At 36.4% G+C, this 19,977-nt stretch overlaps 1 protein-coding gene across 2 annotated transcripts in view; it reads left to right on the forward strand.

Annotated features, from left to right (window-relative positions):
* Positions 1-19,977, forward strand: part of AIDA (axin interactor, dorsalization associated) — a 42,940-nt gene that overhangs the window by 12,746 nt on the left and 10,217 nt on the right. For both annotated transcript variants that reach the window (XM_017869992.1, XM_017869991.1), the window contains exons 3-6: positions 4,840-4,893; positions 5,257-5,311; positions 11,335-11,398; positions 11,983-12,089. Coding sequence is in view for 1 of the 2 variants with exons in the window: in XM_017869991.1 (XP_017725480.1) it covers positions 4,840-4,893; positions 5,257-5,311; positions 11,335-11,398; positions 11,983-12,089 (280 nt within the window). In the remaining variant the exon portion in view is untranslated. The remainder of the gene's footprint in view (positions 1-4,839; positions 4,894-5,256; positions 5,312-11,334; positions 11,399-11,982; positions 12,090-19,977) is intronic.

Consider the following 19,977-nt stretch of genomic DNA (forward strand, 5'->3'; position numbering starts at 1 on the left):
CTCGGCCTCCCAAAGTGCTGGGATTACAGGCTTGAGCCACCGCGCCCGGCCTAAAGTGCTTTTTAAATGAAACTTGTTTTACCGTCTAGCGCACAGTGAGCTCTTAAAAATGTCTGATGGGCCAGGCATGGTGGTTTACGCCTGTAATCCCAGCAATTTGGGAGGCCGAGGCAGGCAGATCACCTGAGGTCTAGGGTTTGAGACCAGCCTGATCAACATGGAGAAACCCCGTCTCTACTAAAAATACAAAATTAGCTGGGCGTGGTGAGACATGCTTGTAATCCCAGCTACTTGGGAGACTGAGGCAGGAGAATTGCTTGAATCCGAGAGGCAGAGGTTGCAGTGGGCCGAAATCACACCACTGCACTCCTGCCTAGGCAACAAGAGTGAAACTCCGTCTCAAAAAAAAAAAAAAAAATTGATGAATAAATGCTATTCTGTGTCTTAGGTGTTGATATTTACTGGCATGTGATTGTTATTTAAGACAAGACTAGGCTGGGCGCGGTGGCTCAAGCCTGTAATCCCAGCACTTTGGGAGGCCGAGACGGGCGGATCACGAGGTCAGGAGATCGAGACCATCCTGGCTAACACTGTGAAACCCCGTCTCTACTAAAAAATACAAAAAACTAGCCGGGCGAGGTGGCGGGCGCCTGTAGTCCTAGCTACTCGGGAGGCTGAGGCAGCCCCAGTGAAGAGGAGACCCTTCTAAAAAAAAAAAAAAAAAAAAAAGACAAGACTAATTATAATTTTTTGGATACATTCTCGTTTTTGAGAGAATAACTTAGATTGATTTTCACGATATTTATTTTAAGTCTAACGAGCTCTAAAGCAGAACTACTGATCTCTAAACTTTATTAATTGGTGATAAATAGTATGAAAACTTCATTTTTTTTATTCTTAATATTCTCGGCAATTTCTGGTGTAAAATTCATGACACTTATTTGGTCCTCTTTTATGATTAATTCACTTAGCTTTCGTTTCAGTTCCTGATAGTGTTGTCATTATAACAACTGGGTTTAGTAACCAACGAATAGCTGCCAAAAGCTTTCATTCCACTGAATTCCTGACTTTGGTGTAGTAGATTTTCTCAAGTAAGTTTCTGGACGGAATAGAATATCCTGTCTCATGATGCTTAGAAAGCATTTCCCTGTTTTGAGTCAAATTTGGTGGTAATAAGAATTCCAGCACTATATGCTTGTTTTATATTTTATAAGGCTCTCCTTTCCACCCTTACCCTAATCTCTTCCCCCCCCCAGTTCTACCCTCACCACCTCTAGCTCCCAGCTAGACAGTAGATTACTGGCTGTTTGAATCTAAAAAATTAAGTCTGGATTAAGTGAGACCATTCTACCTTATGTATATTTTTGAAACCTATTTTTTCTTACACGGATTGAAGACATTTTAGCAAAATTAACTTAGCTCTTTAATTGTCCATTTCTATTCCATCTTTTCCTTTAACTGATCTTTTGAGCTGTCAGTTTTCCTAGCAATCACAATCGCCAATATTTTGAAAATGAAAGCATTTTCCATTTTTATACCATATTGGATGTGAGCAGTTAATTTGAGTGCTAATAATTCAAGTTTTAATTGTCAGTACATATACTCTGACACATGTGAACTTGTGCTTCTTAATCATTTTTCTGAGTCATCTGTTTCTAAGTGAAACAATTACAGTAGCAAGCACTTGATTTTGATCTCAATACATTCTATATGTTTTAGAAGTTAATGCTATAGCCAAAATGATAGTGTTCTACTCCTTTTTAAATACTGAGGTTGGGTGTGGTTCCTTAAAATAGTTATGAATAATGCCTATGGAGGTATTTTGCCATAGTTCAGTAGATTTCTGTATAAAAAACTGTTGCAACCGGGTGCAGTGGCTCATGCCTGTAGTACTAGGAGGCCGAGGTGGGCAAATCACCTAAGGTCAGGAGTTCAAGACCAGCCTGGTCAACATGGTGAAACCCCGTCTCTAATAAAAATACAAAAATTAGCTGGGCGCGGTGGTAGGTGCCTGTAATCCCAGCTACTCGGGAGGCTGAGGCAGGAGAATCGCTTGAGCCTGGGAGGCAGAGGTTGCAGAAAGCCGAGATGGTGCCACTGCACTCCAGCCTGGGCAACAGAGCGAGACTCCGTATATTAAAAACAAACAAATAACAACAACACAAAACTGTTGCTTCTGCTTCAAGAAATGTTTAAATTTAAAATAGTTTATTAGTGGACTCATAGTGGTTAAACTACAGCATTTTACCTTAAATGTTAAAAGCATGAAATCACATGGATTTTATAGTAAAGGAAGGAAAAGAAAGTAATGCTTTAAAAGACTTAGTAATTGACATATCTCACTTAATACAGACAAAATTCTTTTTAAAAATCAGTTTTCAAAGAACATAAAAGTATAGCTAAATGGTATTGATACAGAAATATTGTTTTGTTGTATATATTGCTGTATTGCATAGAAGGCTTTGCTGGTCTGCCACCATACCACCCTGAATGTGCCCAATCTCATCTGATCTCGGAGGCTAAGCAGGGTTGGTCCTGATTAATACTTGTATGGGAGAAGGCATTGATGCCTAGGGCAAGTTACTTAACCTCCCTATGCTTCAGTTTTCACACTTTTAAAATGGTTGTATCTAACTCATAGAGTTATAGTGAGGATTAAATGAATTAATGTTTGTAAATCACTTAGGAGAGCCTGTCACTTACTAAGTGCTCAGTAGTTGTTAGCCATCAGTATTACTGTTATATTTATGTTTAGAATTATTTACTAGTTGTGTTAGAATTGAGTGGTGTGTTTGAATAACAATAATTTGAGGATGTTGGATTCTATGTAGAAAAGACTTGCTGGTTTCTATGCAACAGTTTGAGAGTGAATAAATCTATGAATATCATGAAATCTTTTGTAGTTGCCATATATAAATGTAATTTTCAGATGTAATCTTTAAGTTTTCAGAATAAAATTGGACATCTTCTAAACTCTTGTATTGGGATTAAAAATAATTTTTAGAGATTGTGGAGATGGTTCAGTATTGTCACTTGTTCTTCGGCATCGAGTGATATCTTGCTCAGTAGTGGTTTATTTTATGAGTTGTTCTATCAGCCGTTTATTGTACATGCGGTAGTTATGTAGTGCCCACTTGCATAAGTGCTGGGGCCAGGACAGCACTTGTTACTCATCTTTGCTCCTTATTCACCTTCCAAAGAAAATTGATAAAAGAGAAAACCACCAAGTCCAATTTACTAAACTTTTGCAAGTTATCAATACATTTAGAAAAACATGCTTTTTTCCTTCCCAGAATATTCATTGTGTAGGCATTGCAGACATTGTACATAAATACTTTTATGATCTGGATTTATTCCTAATAAAAACTTAAGAAGCATCTCTTTTGGAAGGACTTAAAAGCCTTAATGGACATAATTTAGCTGCCTGCCCTGATATATGTTTCTTGTATGAATCTCCCTTTAATTTCCACCCTAGTTATTCCTATTTTTGTTCTGATTACTATTAACCGGGACAATTGAAATAACCTGATTGATTTTGCCTTTAATCTTTGCCCTTTCCTACTTCAACCTATGTATACTTTTATTACAATTGTCTTCTTTTTTTTGAGATGGAGTCTCACTCTGTAACCCAGGCTGGAGTGCAGCGGCGTGATTTCAGCTCACTGCAACCTCCACCTCCCAAGTTCAAGTGATTCTCTTGCCTCAGCCTTCCCAGTAGCTGGGATTACAGGCATGTGCAACCACACCTGGCTAATTTTTTGTATTTTTAGTGGAGACAGTTTCACCATGTTGGCCAGGCTGGTCTTGAACCCCTGACCTCAAGTAATCTGCCTGCCTCGGAGCCCCAGAGTGCTGGGATTACAGGCGTGCGCCACCACACCTGGCCACAGTAGTCTTCTTAAAGGGCAGATCTGAAAGAGTTTTAAAAAAACAAAAAACAAAACAAAAAAACCCTTCTGTGTAATTACTGCTAAAGTAATCACAGATTCTTCAACTAGTTATTGGAGGTCCACCTCAGAATGACAGCCCCCTTCTCCTAACTTTACTTTCCTTCTGCTTTCAGTTTGAGACTTGAGACAATTGAACCATGACAATTTTCTAAACTCTTTAATTTTAGAAATCCTCCTGGTCATTGGGGCTTGATTCCTAATACAGATTTTGTTCTGTTTCTTTAGGTCATACAATGGCATATCTTGCTAAAGCTCATACAATCAAATGTCTGCTTTCTTTTATAATGATTCTGTATTTGTCTTATCTCTCCTAATACAACATGAGCTTATTAAAGGCAAACGCTATCTATGCCCTGTCATTAATACCCATTTTACAGCTCATGTTATATAAAACAGATCCAACTATAAAATTTATCACCGTTTATCACAATATCAGTTTTGCTTAGTGTTGCCTATGTATTTAATTAAACAAGTTGGTGTTGGACTTAAGTCAAAATTAAATTAGTTATACCATTGTGCTAACTTTCAGATATTTTTAAGCCTTTTAAAAGGTGAATTTTAGGCTTTATGGAGAAGAAAAGGTGAAGCTTGGAACAGAAGATACCAGGCAGCCCTTCAAATCATATCTACAGCTGTCATCAAAGCAAACTTGAGTTAGAATTAGTTGTGGCACATTAGGTCAGGGGAGAATATATACTCACCTTCTCTCCCTCATCCCAACCCTTTGCCTCTTATTTCTTTTCTCTAAAGTCTGAAAGATGCCAGAAAGAAATAAAGTTTAACTTATTTAAGAGAATTATAGATCTTTTGTTAATAAAAATTAACTTGATGATTTGAACTAACAGTTATGATAATTTTGGTATTTATAGCTTTTTCTATTCCTCTACAGAAAACCATAGGCAAAATTGCAACATGCTTGGAATTGCGAAGTGCAGCTTTACAGGTAAAGAGTTTTTCTCCTCTCTTATATAAGGAAAATAAATTATTCTGCATTATTCTCATAAAACATTAGACATTCATTTCAAAAGCAGTATTGTCTCAGAAGTGTTTTATAACAACGTATATTAAATTCATACTTTTTTAGTTCATGTTTTGTACATTGTAAAATAAAATATATGACTTCAGTTTTTTCTGTTATTTTGGCCTGAGTGTTCCAAAATAAACAAAACCAGTTTGGGACTTTTCATTTTCTACCTTGAAAGCAAGAAATAGATTCCTTTTGAATATTTGGTTCTTGCTGCTTAAAAGACAGGGTGCAGTGTAATCTTTGTAGTGAAAAGATGTAATATGCTTATTTTAAATTTAGTCCACACAGTCTCAAGAAGAATTTAAACTGGAGGACCTGAAGAAGCTAGAACCAAGTAAGTTTAAGTTTATATTTTTTTCAGATACTCCTTTGGAAAATTAATCTATTATAGATGTTAAGGCTATTTAACAAAGATTCTGATTTGATTTATTTCTGTTAATATCTAGTCCTATGTGATTTTTTTGGGTGCCATTGTTACTTCTGTAACATTTATAGTAATTATTTTTTGGATTTTATCTTCGCTATAGAATATATGAGGTTGTACCATCTAAGTGTGTATTAGCCTTTATTTTGTCTTGCTCACTTTAATAAAACCACAGTTACTTTGGTAAACATTTGCAGCAGCATCTAGTGGAGAAAGTAAAGCTTTAGTCATTGATGCCCATTTACACTACATGTCACTGAAAACTACAGTCCAGCTGTTGGAGCTGCTCTGCAAAATATTTTTTTGTTGTCTTCATTTTCCTTTCTCTTTAAAACTTTTTTGAAGTAAATAATTTCTTCAAATATTTTGGTGGTTAGTGTGTTGCCACGTAAAGCTTTTTTGCTAGTTCGGATGAATGTTCTTTGCAATATGGGCAAATGCACAAGAGTTGAATATAAAACTAAATGAATCTAAGTCAATATTCTCATTTTTCATTGAGACAAGATTGCACATCTTAACATTTTCATGTAAATAGAGTTTATTTATCCATCTAAGTCAAATTTCTAAGCAAGGAATCATAAAATCATAGCATTTTAGAACAGAAAGGAGTTTTAAGAGTCATATAGTTGAGTTCTCTCACTTTATAGTTGAACAAAGCTGAAATGATTTGCTGTTTTACTTCAACCCTTAGTAGCCTCTTCTAAGGAAAATTAATGACTGTAACTTGCATTATGTTGAACTAGGTTGGTTGGTTTTGCTAATGTATTCTTCAGAGTTTTAAAAAATCTCTTGAAAATCATGTCTGAAATTCATACTGATTGTGAAAATACATTTAATTTGCTTATAATAATCCTCAGTCACATACTACTTCTTACTCAAACATATCTCTTCATGACCCTGTAAAATTCCCTTCCATAAATTCGTCCTTCAAAGTCCCTCAGATGTCCCATCTTTCTCTGTTCCTCTAGCCATATTAAATGCGGCTTCCTATCTTTTATAGTAACACTTTTTATATCCATCTTCATTGTTTGTCCTGTATTTGTTTCACTCCTCAAAGAGATTGTGAATAGCCTTTGTATTTTTCCCACAGAGCCTAATTCAATGCTTTGTATGTAGTATGGGCATGGCAAATTTTGTTACATTGAATAGAATTGAATGTCTTCAGGGAAACTTCTCTCATATTAGAAAATAATCTTTCAGATGGGAACAGGTACCCATTTTGCCTATCACAAAAATGAAACAAGTCAGTGGCAAAGAGAACACATGTTGACATTTGTGTGTGTGTGCCATTTCTAGAGTGTAAGCTTCAGGAGGGTGGCAGGTCCATGTTCTGTGAGAGCAGGCTGGGAGTGCAGTTTTTACTAGTAGGGTACGTCCCCGCATCTGCCATTCAGAGGTCCTCAGTGTGTAGAGTCTACTGAATGAACCAGTGAGTCCCCAGCCCATAATGTACTTTGTGTTCATTTAATACCTTATATGAAATTATAAACTCACCTCTCCCCTTCTCTGCATCCTCCTAAAGTATAATTACTAGTACTAGTGGAAGGAAAACCCTATGTAAAGTTTAAGGTAAATCCTGTTTTTAAAGGACATTAGAATCCCTGTTATTCTATAATTGATGAAAATGGAAACCTATTCTACAGAAAATAAGAAAGGATCTGTTTTTGCTTCCAAAATTATCCACATAAATTAAATATTTGATACATTCTACACTTGCAAAAACAAAATAATAAAAGGTTATTATGCCAAAACAAACATTTCCTTTTCAAAGCATTGATACCTAAGAAAAGAAAATACTGTTCAATTCTTCTGTTACAATACAAATGGAAGATATTCCTAGTAACTGTTACAGTTTTCAACTTTTTTATTGGTGTTTTACACAAATTAAAGGATGATTTTTCCCCCATTTTATTATTAAAATATTACTGTACATTTTTGTTTCTGATATGAAGGACACATGGTCTTTTTTGTCACCTGTTCGCCTTTCCCATTCTTAGTATCTAATACAATATTATGTTAGTGATTAATTGATATTTATTGAGTTGAAGTTATCATTTACTCACAATGAGCTATCATGTACAAAGTTTAGAAAGGATGTTCTTATAATTTTTTTAAAAAAGTAGTGCTTTTTAGTGAGATCTGAAATGCAAGGATTCTAGTCAGCTGAATAGTGATAGAGAATGAGTTGTATAATAATGTAGGTTTATACTTGTACTTTAAATTTTTCTATGTAATTTCATGATTTTAATTCTCATAACAGACTCTGAGGAAATGTTCTCATTGTAGAATTGAGGAAACTGAGATTCAGAGTGGCTCTGTGAATGTCCAAGTCATTGGCATAATTCTTGGGCTAGGATTTGATTTCAAACCTTCCAACTTTCATCTTCTGACACTTCTGCCTTGCTTATCAAACTTCTGCTATACAGTTGATTCTATTCCTTGAACAAGCCTGACTAGTTTCTGCCTCAGAGTCTTTGTTGTTGCTCCAGGCTGATTCCTGGGAAGCCCTTTCCCTACAGCTGCCTGCAGATGGTGCCTCTCATCCTAGGTCACGGCTCAAATGTCTTCTAATAATTTAGTTTTGAAAGGCTTACCCTGACTACCTTAGCTAAAGTTTTCCTTCTCTACTTAATCCATTTGCACACTCATCCTGTCTGTGTCCTTTATAACACTAATCACAGTTACATTATCTTACTTGTTGGCTTATTGCTTTTTCTGATGAGCGTCTGAGATCCATATATGAGGGCAAAGACTCTCTGTCTTGATCACTGTTCTCTTTAGCACCTAAATCAGTGACTGGAACATTATAGGCACTCAATCCGTATTTGTTGAGAAGAAGAAAGAAAGAGAGTGAATGAGAATCTAGACACAAGCCTCAGAGTTCTTTCTCACTGGAGGGTTTGATATAGATTACATATATAAGAATGAATATACTATGGATTATGTATATAAGATTATATAAGGAGGTATAGATTATATGTATGAAGAGTATAGATTATATATGATTATATATATATATACAGGTATAGGTTATATATATAAAAGAAGAAGATGAAGGAATGTTGGAGGAAGTCATGGAATTGCAACGTGCAGTCTCTGGTTTTCCTCCTTTGGGATGCCAATGTGTCACAACCATTTTAGCTCTAAACTGCAGAACTCCAAAATTAAAGGTTGAATAAATTGAATACAAAGTCGTGGAAGCCTTTTAGGTCTTCCAGTTAATGCCGTGAATTCACTTTAATGTAAGCATGGGTAGTTACTGGGCACCCATAAGGCCAGAAATGAAGCTGAATTACATACTTATAGTACCCTTCAGAGGTAGCTAGAATTGTAAGATGCTTTTCTTTAAGTATACATGCCAGAATGTAATCATTGAAATACAGATTGATCACAGCCAGAACACAGGAGGTGGTCCCATATTGTTTGAAGACTTCTCTTCAGGATAAATCCCTCTTTGTGAATGTGTGTATATAAATATGGAAGTACATGTGTGTATATACATATGTAAGTACCTATGTGTATATATACAATCATTTGTCACTTAATGACAGGGATGCAGTCAAGGAAATACAGCCTTAGGTGATTTCGTTGTGTGAGCATCATAGAGTGCACTTACACAAACCTAGATGGTAGAGCCTGTTGCTCCTAGGCTACAAACCTCTACAGCCTGTTACTGTACTGAATACTGTAGGCAATTGTAACACAGTGGTAAGTTTTTATGTATGTAACATGGTAGAAAAAGGATAGTAAAAATACATATGGAAGATAATAAATGGTAACCTTTATAGGGTACTTACTGTGAATGGAGCTTGCAGGACTGAAAGTTGCTCTGGGTGAGCAGTGAGTGAGTGATAAGTGGATATGAAGGCCTAGGACATTATCGTACACTACTGTAGACTTCATAAACACTGTACAATTAGGCTAAACTAAATTTATTGTAAAAATTGTCCTGTCTTTAATAACAAATTAACTTTAGTTTACTATATATAAACTTTATTAACTTTAACTTTTAAAACTTTTGACTCTTTTGTAATACCATTTAGCTTAAATACAAACACTTTGTACAACTGTACAAATATATATATATATATAATATATATATATATTTGAGACAGTCTGGCTCTGTTGACCAGGCTGGAATACAGTGGCATGATCTCCGCTCACTGCCACCTGCATCTCCTGGGTTCAGGCAATTCTCATGCCTCAGCCTCTGGAGTAGCTGGGATTACAGGCGTGTGCCACTAGGCCTGGCTAATTTTTTTGTATTTTTAGTAGAGACAGGGTTTCGCTATGTTGACCAGGCTAGTCTCAAACTCCTGTCTGCAAGTGATCCATCTGCCTCAGCCTCCCAAAGTGCTGGAATTATAGGTGTGAACCAATGCGCTGGCCACAAAAATATTTTTTCTTTATGTCCTTATTTTATAAATGTTTTGTATTTTAAGTTTTGTTTGTTTTTACGTTTTAAACTTTTTTTTTTTTTTTTTTTTTTTTGACAACTAAGAAACACACACACATTAGCTTAGGCCTACACAGGGTCAGGATCATCAATATCACTGTCATCTACCTCCACATCTTGTCCCACTGGAAGGTCTTCCGGGGCAGTAATACACATGGAGCTGTCATCTCCTATGATAACAGTGTCTTCTTCTGGATACCTCCTGAAGGACCTGCCTGAGGCTGTTTTATAATTAACTTTTTTGGGGGGGAGGCTGAGGCAGGCGATCACCTGAGGTCAGGAGTTCAAGACTAGCCTGGCCAATGTGGCAAAACTCCGTCTCTATAAAAATACAAAAATTAGTCAGGTGTGGTGGCTCACGCCTGTAATTCTAGCTACTCGGGAAGCGGAGGCAGGAGAATCACTTGAACCTGGGAGGGAGAAGTTGCAGTGAGCCGAGATCATACCATTGCACTCTAGCTTGGGCGACGGAGCAAGACTGTCTCAAAAAAAAAAAGAAAATTCACTTTTTTTTTTTAATAAGTAGAAGAAGTACACTCTAAAATAATGATAAAAATATAGTAAGTACAGTAAGTTCTATGTAAACAATATAAAAAGTATAGTATATACTAGGCAGTTGGAATTTTTCAGCTCCATTATAATCTAATGGGACCACTGTCACATATGTGGTCTGTCGCTGACTGAAACATTATTATGTGGTACATGACTGATTATAATAATTTTTAAGACTCAGAATGCCAGGACTCAGTATAATAAATTTTATCATAAAAGAAATATGAGAATTATAACTTTGCTGCTACAAACTACCAGTTTGATGACATTGAGAGGAAATCTTCTCAGGACTGAAAATAAAATGTACTCCTGTATCTCTAACTGGGCATCTTCTATACAACTTTTTTTTTTTTTTTTTTTTTAAGCAGAGTATCATTCTTGCCCAGGCTGCAGTGCAATGGCATGATCATGGCTCGCTGCAGCCTTGACCCCCCAGGCTCAAGTGATCCTCCTACCTCAGCCTCCTGAGTAGCTGGGACCACAGGCCTGCACCCCCATGCCTGGCTAATTTTTATTTTCATTTTGTAGAGACAGGAGTCTCCCTGTGTTGCTCAGGCTCAAATATTTTAATTAAAGTACTATAAGGAGGAGGCCTTCTCTTTTTCTGGTACCCCATGTCTCACCTAAGACCTTGTAGATAGGATTCATTTTCCATGAGGGCTCTGAGACTCTGGAACTTACTCTTCTTGGAGATCTGACATTACTCTGAGGATACTGGTACCTAGAGTACACCATGGATATTTTAATTTTGCTAAGACCTTCAGTAGACAAATGTACTGTGTAGCTCTCAAATGGTGGTAAGGCTGGGAATTTAAAAATATATATTAATATGCATAATAAAATTGATTAAAAATTAGTCATTTAAGATACAATTTTTTATTTTGCTTCATGGAAGAATTCATGTTTCTTTATCTTTTTATTCTAGTCCTAAAGAATATTCTTACATATTATAAAGAATTCCCATTTGATGTTCAGCCTGTCCCATTAAGGTAAAAGAAACATTTATATTTGTTTTCTTATTTTATTTTATACCTCTTTTCAGATATTTCTGGGTTTTCTTAAATATCAACTTTGGTATTATTGATATCATTGACATCAACAGTGATAACAGTATATCAGCATTTTATTTTATTTTATTTTTTTATTTTAATTTTAATTTAATTTAATTTTATTTTATTTTTGAGATGGAGTCTTGCTTTGTCGGCCAGGCTGGCGTGCAGTGGCGCTATCTCGGCTTACTACAACCTCCGCCTCCGGGTTCAAGCAATTCTCCTGCCTCAGCCTCCCAAGTAACTGGGATTACAGGTGCACGGTGCCACGCCCAGCTAATGTTTTTGTATTTTAGTAGAGACGGGATTTCACCATGTTGCCCAGGCTGGTCTCGAACTCCTGAGCTCAGGCAATCCACCCACCTCGGCCTCCCAAAGTGCTAGGATTACAAGCATGAGCCACCGCCCCCAACCTATCAGCATTTTTTAATATCAGCATCTTGCCTGGGAAACGAGTATTTGTGAGGCTTCTCTAGTATATTTAGTTTTGCAGTTCGTTGTTTTTTCTGTCCTTTTTCATGTAGAAGAATTTTGGCACCTGGTGAAGAAGAGAATTTGGAATTTGAAGAAGATGAAGAAGAGGGTGGTGCTGGAGCAGGGTCTCCTGATTCTTTTCCTGCTAGAGTTCCCGGTAGGTATCACTTATTAAGAATAAACATTACTTAACTGCATCCAAAGTCAGGGTGTTTGAAACTTACTTTGGTGTTTGCTAGTGGGGCAATACAACCACTCTAAAGCTCATTCTAATCTTAGGCAAATTTTATTGGCAGTAGCTATTTCATAAGTATGGTGTGAAGTTATCTTATTCTCTGTGTCAGGGGTCCTCAGGACCATCCCCATGTTCAGTGATTCCCTAGGACGACTCACAAGGCTCGCTATAGAGTTGTATTCATAGCTAGGAATCATTACAAGAGAACGCAAGAACAAAATCAGCAAACAGAAAAGCCATACAGGCAAAGTCTGGAGGTAATCAGGTGCAGGCTTTCAAGAATCCCCTTCCTGTAGAGTCACGTAAGATGTGCTTAATTTCCCATGCAACAAGTTGCGACAACGTATGTGAAATGCACAATGTTGTCTACTAGAGAAGCTCTTTAGAGTCAGTGCCCAAAGCTTTTATTGGGGACCGGTTATGTGGGTACCTTCTGCCTGGCACAGACCGAAATTCCAGACTACAGAGGAAACAAGATGTTTAGCACAAACCATATTGTTTACACAGTTTGGCACAGTGACCATTCTTACCAGGGAATGTTGGGAACCCTCCCCAAATCCAAGATCCCAGATGCCAGCCATGGGCTGACCTTGCAAGGAGGTTTTCTAAGAATAACAGTCTTAGGCCTGCTATGTTAATTCTTTTCTGTATACTGTCTTAAGTACTTCTTTTGTTTTGTTTTCTTTTGAGACAGAGTCTCATTCTGTCACCTAAGCCCTGGAGTGCAGTGGCATGGTCTCGGCTCACTGCAAACTCTGCCTACCAGGTTTCAAGCAATTCTCGTATTTCACCTCTCGAGTAGTTGGGATTATAGGCACATGCCACCACGCCTGGCTAATTTTTGTATTTTTGGTAGAGACAGGGTTTTGCCATGTTGGCCAGGCTCGTCTTGAACTCCTGACCTCAGGTGATCCACCTGCCTCAGCCTCCCATAGTGCTGGGATTACAGGCATGAGCCATTGCATCCAGCCATAAGTACTTCTTTAATTTATCAATTTGTGGTGGTTAAAAGTGGACCCATGGGACTGGATACTGAACAGTTGCCCTTTCTTCCCCATCTTGTTTTAGGGAAGCAAAGAATATATGGCAAACTTTTTTATTTCTGGAAGGTCTCCATGAGTATCTTCCCTCCCTTTAAATAACCTTGGCAAGCACCCTGGGTAAATTTCTTGCCTCTCCCAATTACTGCTTTACTCTGTTCTGTTCTGTTCTGTTCTGTTCTTATAAAGTACAGTTTTTATTTCTGATAAACTAGTTTACTTTAGGAAGTATAGCAATCTGCTATAATATTGTGATGCATTTTAGAAGAGATTCTAGAAGCTTTCCATTATAGTTAAATACAATCTGTGTGCTGCTCAGATAGCTTTCTTCATAATTCATATTCCAGTAGTTTGAATACTTCTTGAGGAGGAGTCATTTGGAGTAGGAACAATATAGGCTTGGACCAACAGATAACTGGGCTTTTGAGTCTGGGCTCTGCTAATCACTAGTTGAGTGACTTTGCATCTGTGTCTTAAACCAATCTGAACTTCTGTTTCTTTATAAAATGGGATAATGATAGTGCCTAACTCATACATAAGGTTATTGTGAAGATTAACAAGATACTAAGTATAAACCATTTAGCATTGTATTGTTCATATGCTGAATATTAGTGGTGGCTGTTACTCTTATCATCATCTCTACATGGGAATAACAGTACCTATACTGCAGGGTTATTGGAAACATTGCAGGCACTATCAATCAATGGTAGCTCTTATTGTTAATAATGTTTCTTTGGTACAAGGGCATTATTTCCAATCTATTTTATGAAGAGAGAGCTATATTTTTCTTGCTTTTATAGGGTATTTCAGGATTGCCAAGATGGTGAGATATTTTGCTGTTTCACTGACTCGATAATTTTTTTTGCCTTTTCAAACTACATACTGTAATTGGTGTAGCTTCCAATTCTATAAATTTCTATCTGATTTGGTTGTTTTCCTGCTTACTGTACTTCTGTAGCAAACAAGAAGCAGATGATGTAAATCATGAAATGGGCAGATTAAGGTCTTTATGGGGTTCAGATTGCCCAGTTGAAAAGGAACTTCTATCATAAATCCATTTGCTATGTAAGATTAAGCCCAAACTGAATTTATATTCTGATATAGCATTGTGATATTTCGTTTCAGAGATACAAATGCATTACTGAACCCTTCTAGTCCCTGAGTTTTTTTCCCCCTAAAAGAAAGAGTATGTATAGTTTAATTAACTATATTTGGTTTGGGATCATATTGTTCAGGGCCTGTCTTATTGAAAAATAACTTGTAAAATTATATTCATTGAAATAGCAAGATGATACTTTTAATTATAGAGCAAGAAAGAGCTTCTTGTGACCCAAAGGGAACCCAAGATTTAAAATCAGTTTTACTGGGATATTTACATATATGAAATTCACTTGGCTGGGCGTGGTGGCTCACGCCTGTAATCCCAACACTTTGGGAGGCCGAGGCAGGTGAATCACCTGAGGTCAGGAGTTTGAGACCATCCTGGCCAACATGGTGAAACCCCATCTCTACTAAAAATACAAAAATTGGCCAGGCGTGGTGGTGGGCACCTGTAATCTCAGCTACTTGGGAAGCTGAGGCAGGAGAATTGCTGGAACCTGGGAGGCGGAGGTGCAGTCAGCCAAGGCTGTGCCATTGTACTCCAGCCCAGGCCAACAACAGTGAGACTGTGTCTCAAAAAAGAAAAAAGAAAAGAAAAAAGAAATTCACTCTTTTTAATATATACCTTTAATGAGTTTTGAACAACTCATATACTAACCATTACCACTGTTAAGCTAATGAGGTGTGAGGGTATGACGTATGGTTTGTAGATACGGTATGACCAAGAATAGTTTTTTTCTGATTTAAAATTTAAAATGACTTTCTAGGCAGTCTTTCATGAAAAGAAAAAAAAAAAGGTAGTTAAGCTTACTTACCTTTCTTGATATTAATCTCCTTCCTTCCTTTTCAAAATTTTTTAATTTCGTAAGGCAAACATATTTATGTTATATAATTGGCTTAGCCAAAATGGGAGTTAACTTTTCTAAAGATAGTCTTGGTAGATTTCATTTAAATAGAAAGTATAAGCTTATAGCCTATTATTTATAACCTAGAAATTTACTGATACTCTTGAATAGTAAAGCTATAAAATGATAAACCAAAGCAATATAACTTTAAAATAGCCAAGACACAACTTTTACAAGACTTTTAAAAGCATTTCTTACTATGTAACATGATCCAAGCTCAAATAGTCCTAGCAGTTTCAGAATTATTATGCATAGGTACTGGTTCTTCATCTCTTACATAGGCTTATGTATGCATAAAACATTTTTGAAACTCAAAATAAACAATGAAATTTACCTATTTAATGTCAAACCTGTATTTATTTTCTGCTGTATAACTACTCAATTCTGAGTTGAACTTGAAAGAAGAAAACATGGATTTTATTTTCAGCTGAAATGAAGCAGTTTCTTTTCTTGCTAACACACATGTAAGAAAGTCAAAAACTGCAGCAAATGTTCATTGCTTTCCTGTGACTATCAGGGCATTCCTTTTTTTATGGAAATCCAGAACATGTTTAGGGGCCAAGCAGTTAATATCACCTGAAGTGTATGGTTATGTTTACAAACAACTTTAATCAGGTATAGTTTTAATTCAGCAAACCTACATATAATATTATTTCAATGATAATGGCCCCTAAAATTTTTTCAAACTTTTAAAATAATTTCAAAATGAACTAACTTATAATTTCAAAGCCTTTCTCTTAAAAGCTTGAGGAACCCATGTTCTTCAACTGCTAATCAATTGCTAGCTAAAATAAATGGTATATGTATTTTAATATTTTACCACAAGTTCTACCTCTAAATGTAACTCAGCAATTCAAACAAATAAATGGTATCACCATAACCTGTTATCTATGTGCAATGCAAATTGCAAAGATTTTCTATTGCCAGATTTTCAAGACACATTTCATGTGTTATCTGCCATCTACCAAATATTGTAACCAGTTTGAGCAGTATCTTTATCTTAAATTGTGTTAAAAATTATCTCAAAATAATGCAAAGCATTATCAAGTATATCTTTTTTTATTATATTTTGGCAGCACAAAGAAATATATACTCAAAACAAATTTGGATGACAGAGAAAATCAGATGTGTACCAGATATGCAAATTTAATTACAAGTGTGATAAAAATAGTGAAAACTAGCAATGCATATATTATCAAAACGTATATATATTATCATATGTATGTATTATGATATGATAATGTTGAGTTTGCATTTTAGACACCTCAATGAACTCTGTCCTAAAAGTGTAGATAAAAAAATCATGTACTCCTTGTCCATGACATTTAATTTTCAAAGCACCAAGACAACATAAGGACTGACCTTTCATTGAAGTACCAGTGCCTGTGACAAGCATCTATAAAATATTATATAAAAATCAAACAAACTTAATAGCAAATTCAAATTACAATGTTTTCAGAAGATACAATCCTTAGTGATTTTCCGAGAAGGCTTTGCCTCTTTAACGTTCTGGTCTAGGTGATGATATACTACTATTTTAGAACAAAGACCATCATGCCATTTGCCCTTTTGGACCAAAAGAAAAATTTTCCTTTTGCTGTGGTATATGATGTAAACAATAGCAATTTTTTTTAAAAGGAGAAATAATGAGACAAAAAAGGAAATGGCAACCTTCCTCTTCTCTTTGTGAGGACATGGTCTTAAAGGATTTCCCTGACTTCAAGTTCCTTCCATGTAACCCCAGACTCCTCATCCATTCATAGTCTGGTTCTCCATAATCTCCATTGTCCAGAGTGCCTTTGGCCACACACAGAACTAGTAAATGTGAGAAGATCCTACTCCTTGCAGGAATCTCCATTTTTATCAGCTTCCTCTTGGAACAGAGAAGTTGTAAGTGAGGGGCCTCAAATGTTCCTCCACTTTTCTCTGTACCAGCTGTAGGAGGGAGAGTGGTACTGATTGCTGGACACCTTGGTGGTCGGGGATTCACATGGCCAGCCTGGACAGAGGACTTGCTTGCACAGTCCCCATCTCCTCCCCATGGTGGCAGTGGCTATAACACCCTCTTCTGAGAGCCTGCCGTACTGCTAAGTTAGGCACTTGTACAGTTTTCAAAACATTCTTTTTTTTTCTTTTTTTTGAGACAGATGCTTGCTCTGTCATCCAGGCTGGAGTGCAGTGGTACAATTTCAGCTCACTGCAACCTCTGCCTCCCGGGTTCAAGCAATTCTCCTGCCTCAACCTCCCAAGTAGCTTCAGTTACAGTCATGCACCACCACACTGGCTAATTTTTGTATTTTTAGTAGAGACAGAGTTTCACCATGTTGGCCAGGCTGATCTCAAGCTCCTCCACCCACCTTGGCCTCCCAAAGTGCTGGGATTACAGGTGTAAGCCACCATGCCCGACCAATTTTTAAAACATTCTTGAGTGAACTGGTCTTTGTTGAACAAATTTAGCCATTTCTGTGATACCTAGAGCCTCTTTTCATTTTATTTGTGAGAATTTTGACAGCAGCACCCCAGTGAAGAAAGCCATGAGTTGACAGTGTCAGGGTTTTCTGTTTGACACCACAGTGTACAGCCCAGGGCAGTTCCTCAGAGGTACACTTGAGGACAGGGCGTGAAATCCAGCTTGGCCTTTGCTTGTTTGGGGCCTTCATAGCAGAAAAAACTTTCTTGAGTTCACCATTGTTTATAGACCTTACAAATGCTATATAGCATGTCATTTATTGGTAAAATTTGTAGACTCAGTAGAGAAGCTGTTTTTTTATAGTTTATCACAAAACCTCTTCAGGATATGAAAAGTCATCTCTGTGTCCACTTATTGTGCAGTTTGGGAGTAGAGCCTTTTAAATTTCTTATACTATGTCTTGTCCTAAAAACATCTTGTAATTCTTGTAATTTCACATGCAGGCATTATGAGAATCCTTGCCATGTGTGACTTTTCTTTTCTCTGGGCCTTAAGTTTCTGCTACTAGTAATTTCTTTTGAGACTTTTTTAACTGAACATTACTTTAAAAAAAAAAAAAAAAAAAAAAAAAACTTTACTCTATTTTAAATGGCCCATTAGGATAGGTAAAATAATCAGTATCTTTACTTATTAATGGTTGTGACTTGTAGTTGCGATTTTTCAATTTTGTTGGATCCATCGCTGCATTGATAAAGTGTTTTTCACAGATGATGCAATTTGGAAATTATCCATCCAGGTACAACCTTATTAATAAGTAGGTCTCATCATTAAATGGACTTTTTTGTGTTCCCCAGTGTACTAGTGCAGTGAAAGGATTCAGAAGCTTGAAATTCATTGTTTTTACTTAGAGAATTGTCTCTATGCTTAGGCTTAGAACCTTCCTCTCCTAGCTCATACCTCTTCTTTAGAAGTCACATTGAATTGAAAAATTTCCTCCAGTTTTCTTTGCTACAAGTAGAGCATGTTTGCTCCAGCTGTTGGTGCATAAGGGAAGGTTGGGGCAGATAAAGCTGAAGAGGCTGACATCAGACTGCCGTATAGAGCTCATCATCTACCAGTGGCTTCCCCTGTCTCCTGAAAAAAAAAAAAAAATTAAATGGACCAAATCAAGTGAGCATAATCTTAACTGCTTACTGCCATATGAGGCTCTGAAAGACCTATAATAAAATTGCTATAGGGGCTGCATAGTCTCTTTCCATCACTGTGAACCTGCATTGCTCAGTACAAAGCCCATTGCAGGAGCTGCAGATGGTATAGTTTTATAAATGTAGTTACTTATTCTCATATTACTCTATACAGTTGAATGTATCCATTTTTGTTTTAGAAATCTGGCTTTTAATACATTGCCTTGATTTTTAATTATTGTATGTTTTTATCTTTGACACACAAATATGTTAACTTTAGCCCTGGAATGGTATGATATTACCCTAGTATTTTATCTTCTTTCATGCATATTATATAAGGCAGTACATTGATAACATGTTTTCAGGCCACGTGTTTACTAGAGCATAATAACCTCTAAAACTGTAAAATTCATTTATCATTCAACAAAATATTTCTAAAACAAAGATCTCTTTATTACTAGTGCAAACAATACAAACATGAACAGTTACTCATCCCTGTCTTTCAGGATGCTCACCATGTAAGACAGAGCCAAAAAAAGTACATCATCATGGTTAGAGGTGGACACAGTATATTATGAGTGAACAAAAAAAGGACGGAAGGAGTTTAGCAAAAGTAATCTAGCCAGAACTGAGACTCAAAGGGAGTGTAGGAGTTGACTAGGCAGGAAGAGAGCACGTTAGAAAGCACTGAGAAATACACCTTTCTATATTATCTGTTGTCTTAATTACATAGCTTCAGCTGTTCCTTAGTAAAGATAAAACTGAACCTTCATGATGGAGTGAAATGTTTTATGTTCTACCTTGAATTAGGGAAGAACTGAATAAAGTAGGTATCTTTCCGGCTTGGAATCACTGCCTCCATATTACATTGTTAGAAATATATTTAGTAGTTAGATTAAACCTTATTATATTCTCAGGCAGAAAAAAAAGTTTGTTGGTAAGGAAGAAAGAAATGTCAGCCTCGTTATTTCAACTAAAAGATCTAGACAATTACAGGTTATGAAAGTGATTCACCTAAAGGTAGAAGAATTTTTAATGTTTACTTGGGAGAAAATAGTCTATCATAAAAGGAACTTCTCTCTTTTGTCTGTCAGAAAACACCATAATCAAAGTCAAAATGACAAAGGACTAATATCCTTAATATATAAAGAAAATTTTAAGTTGTGACAA

The sequence above is a fragment of the Rhinopithecus bieti genome, unplaced genomic scaffold (genome assembly GCF_001698545.2).
Source record: "Rhinopithecus bieti isolate Rb0 unplaced genomic scaffold, ASM169854v2 scaffold_1673, whole genome shotgun sequence".
Lineage (NCBI taxonomy): Eukaryota > Metazoa > Chordata > Mammalia > Primates > Cercopithecidae > Rhinopithecus > Rhinopithecus bieti.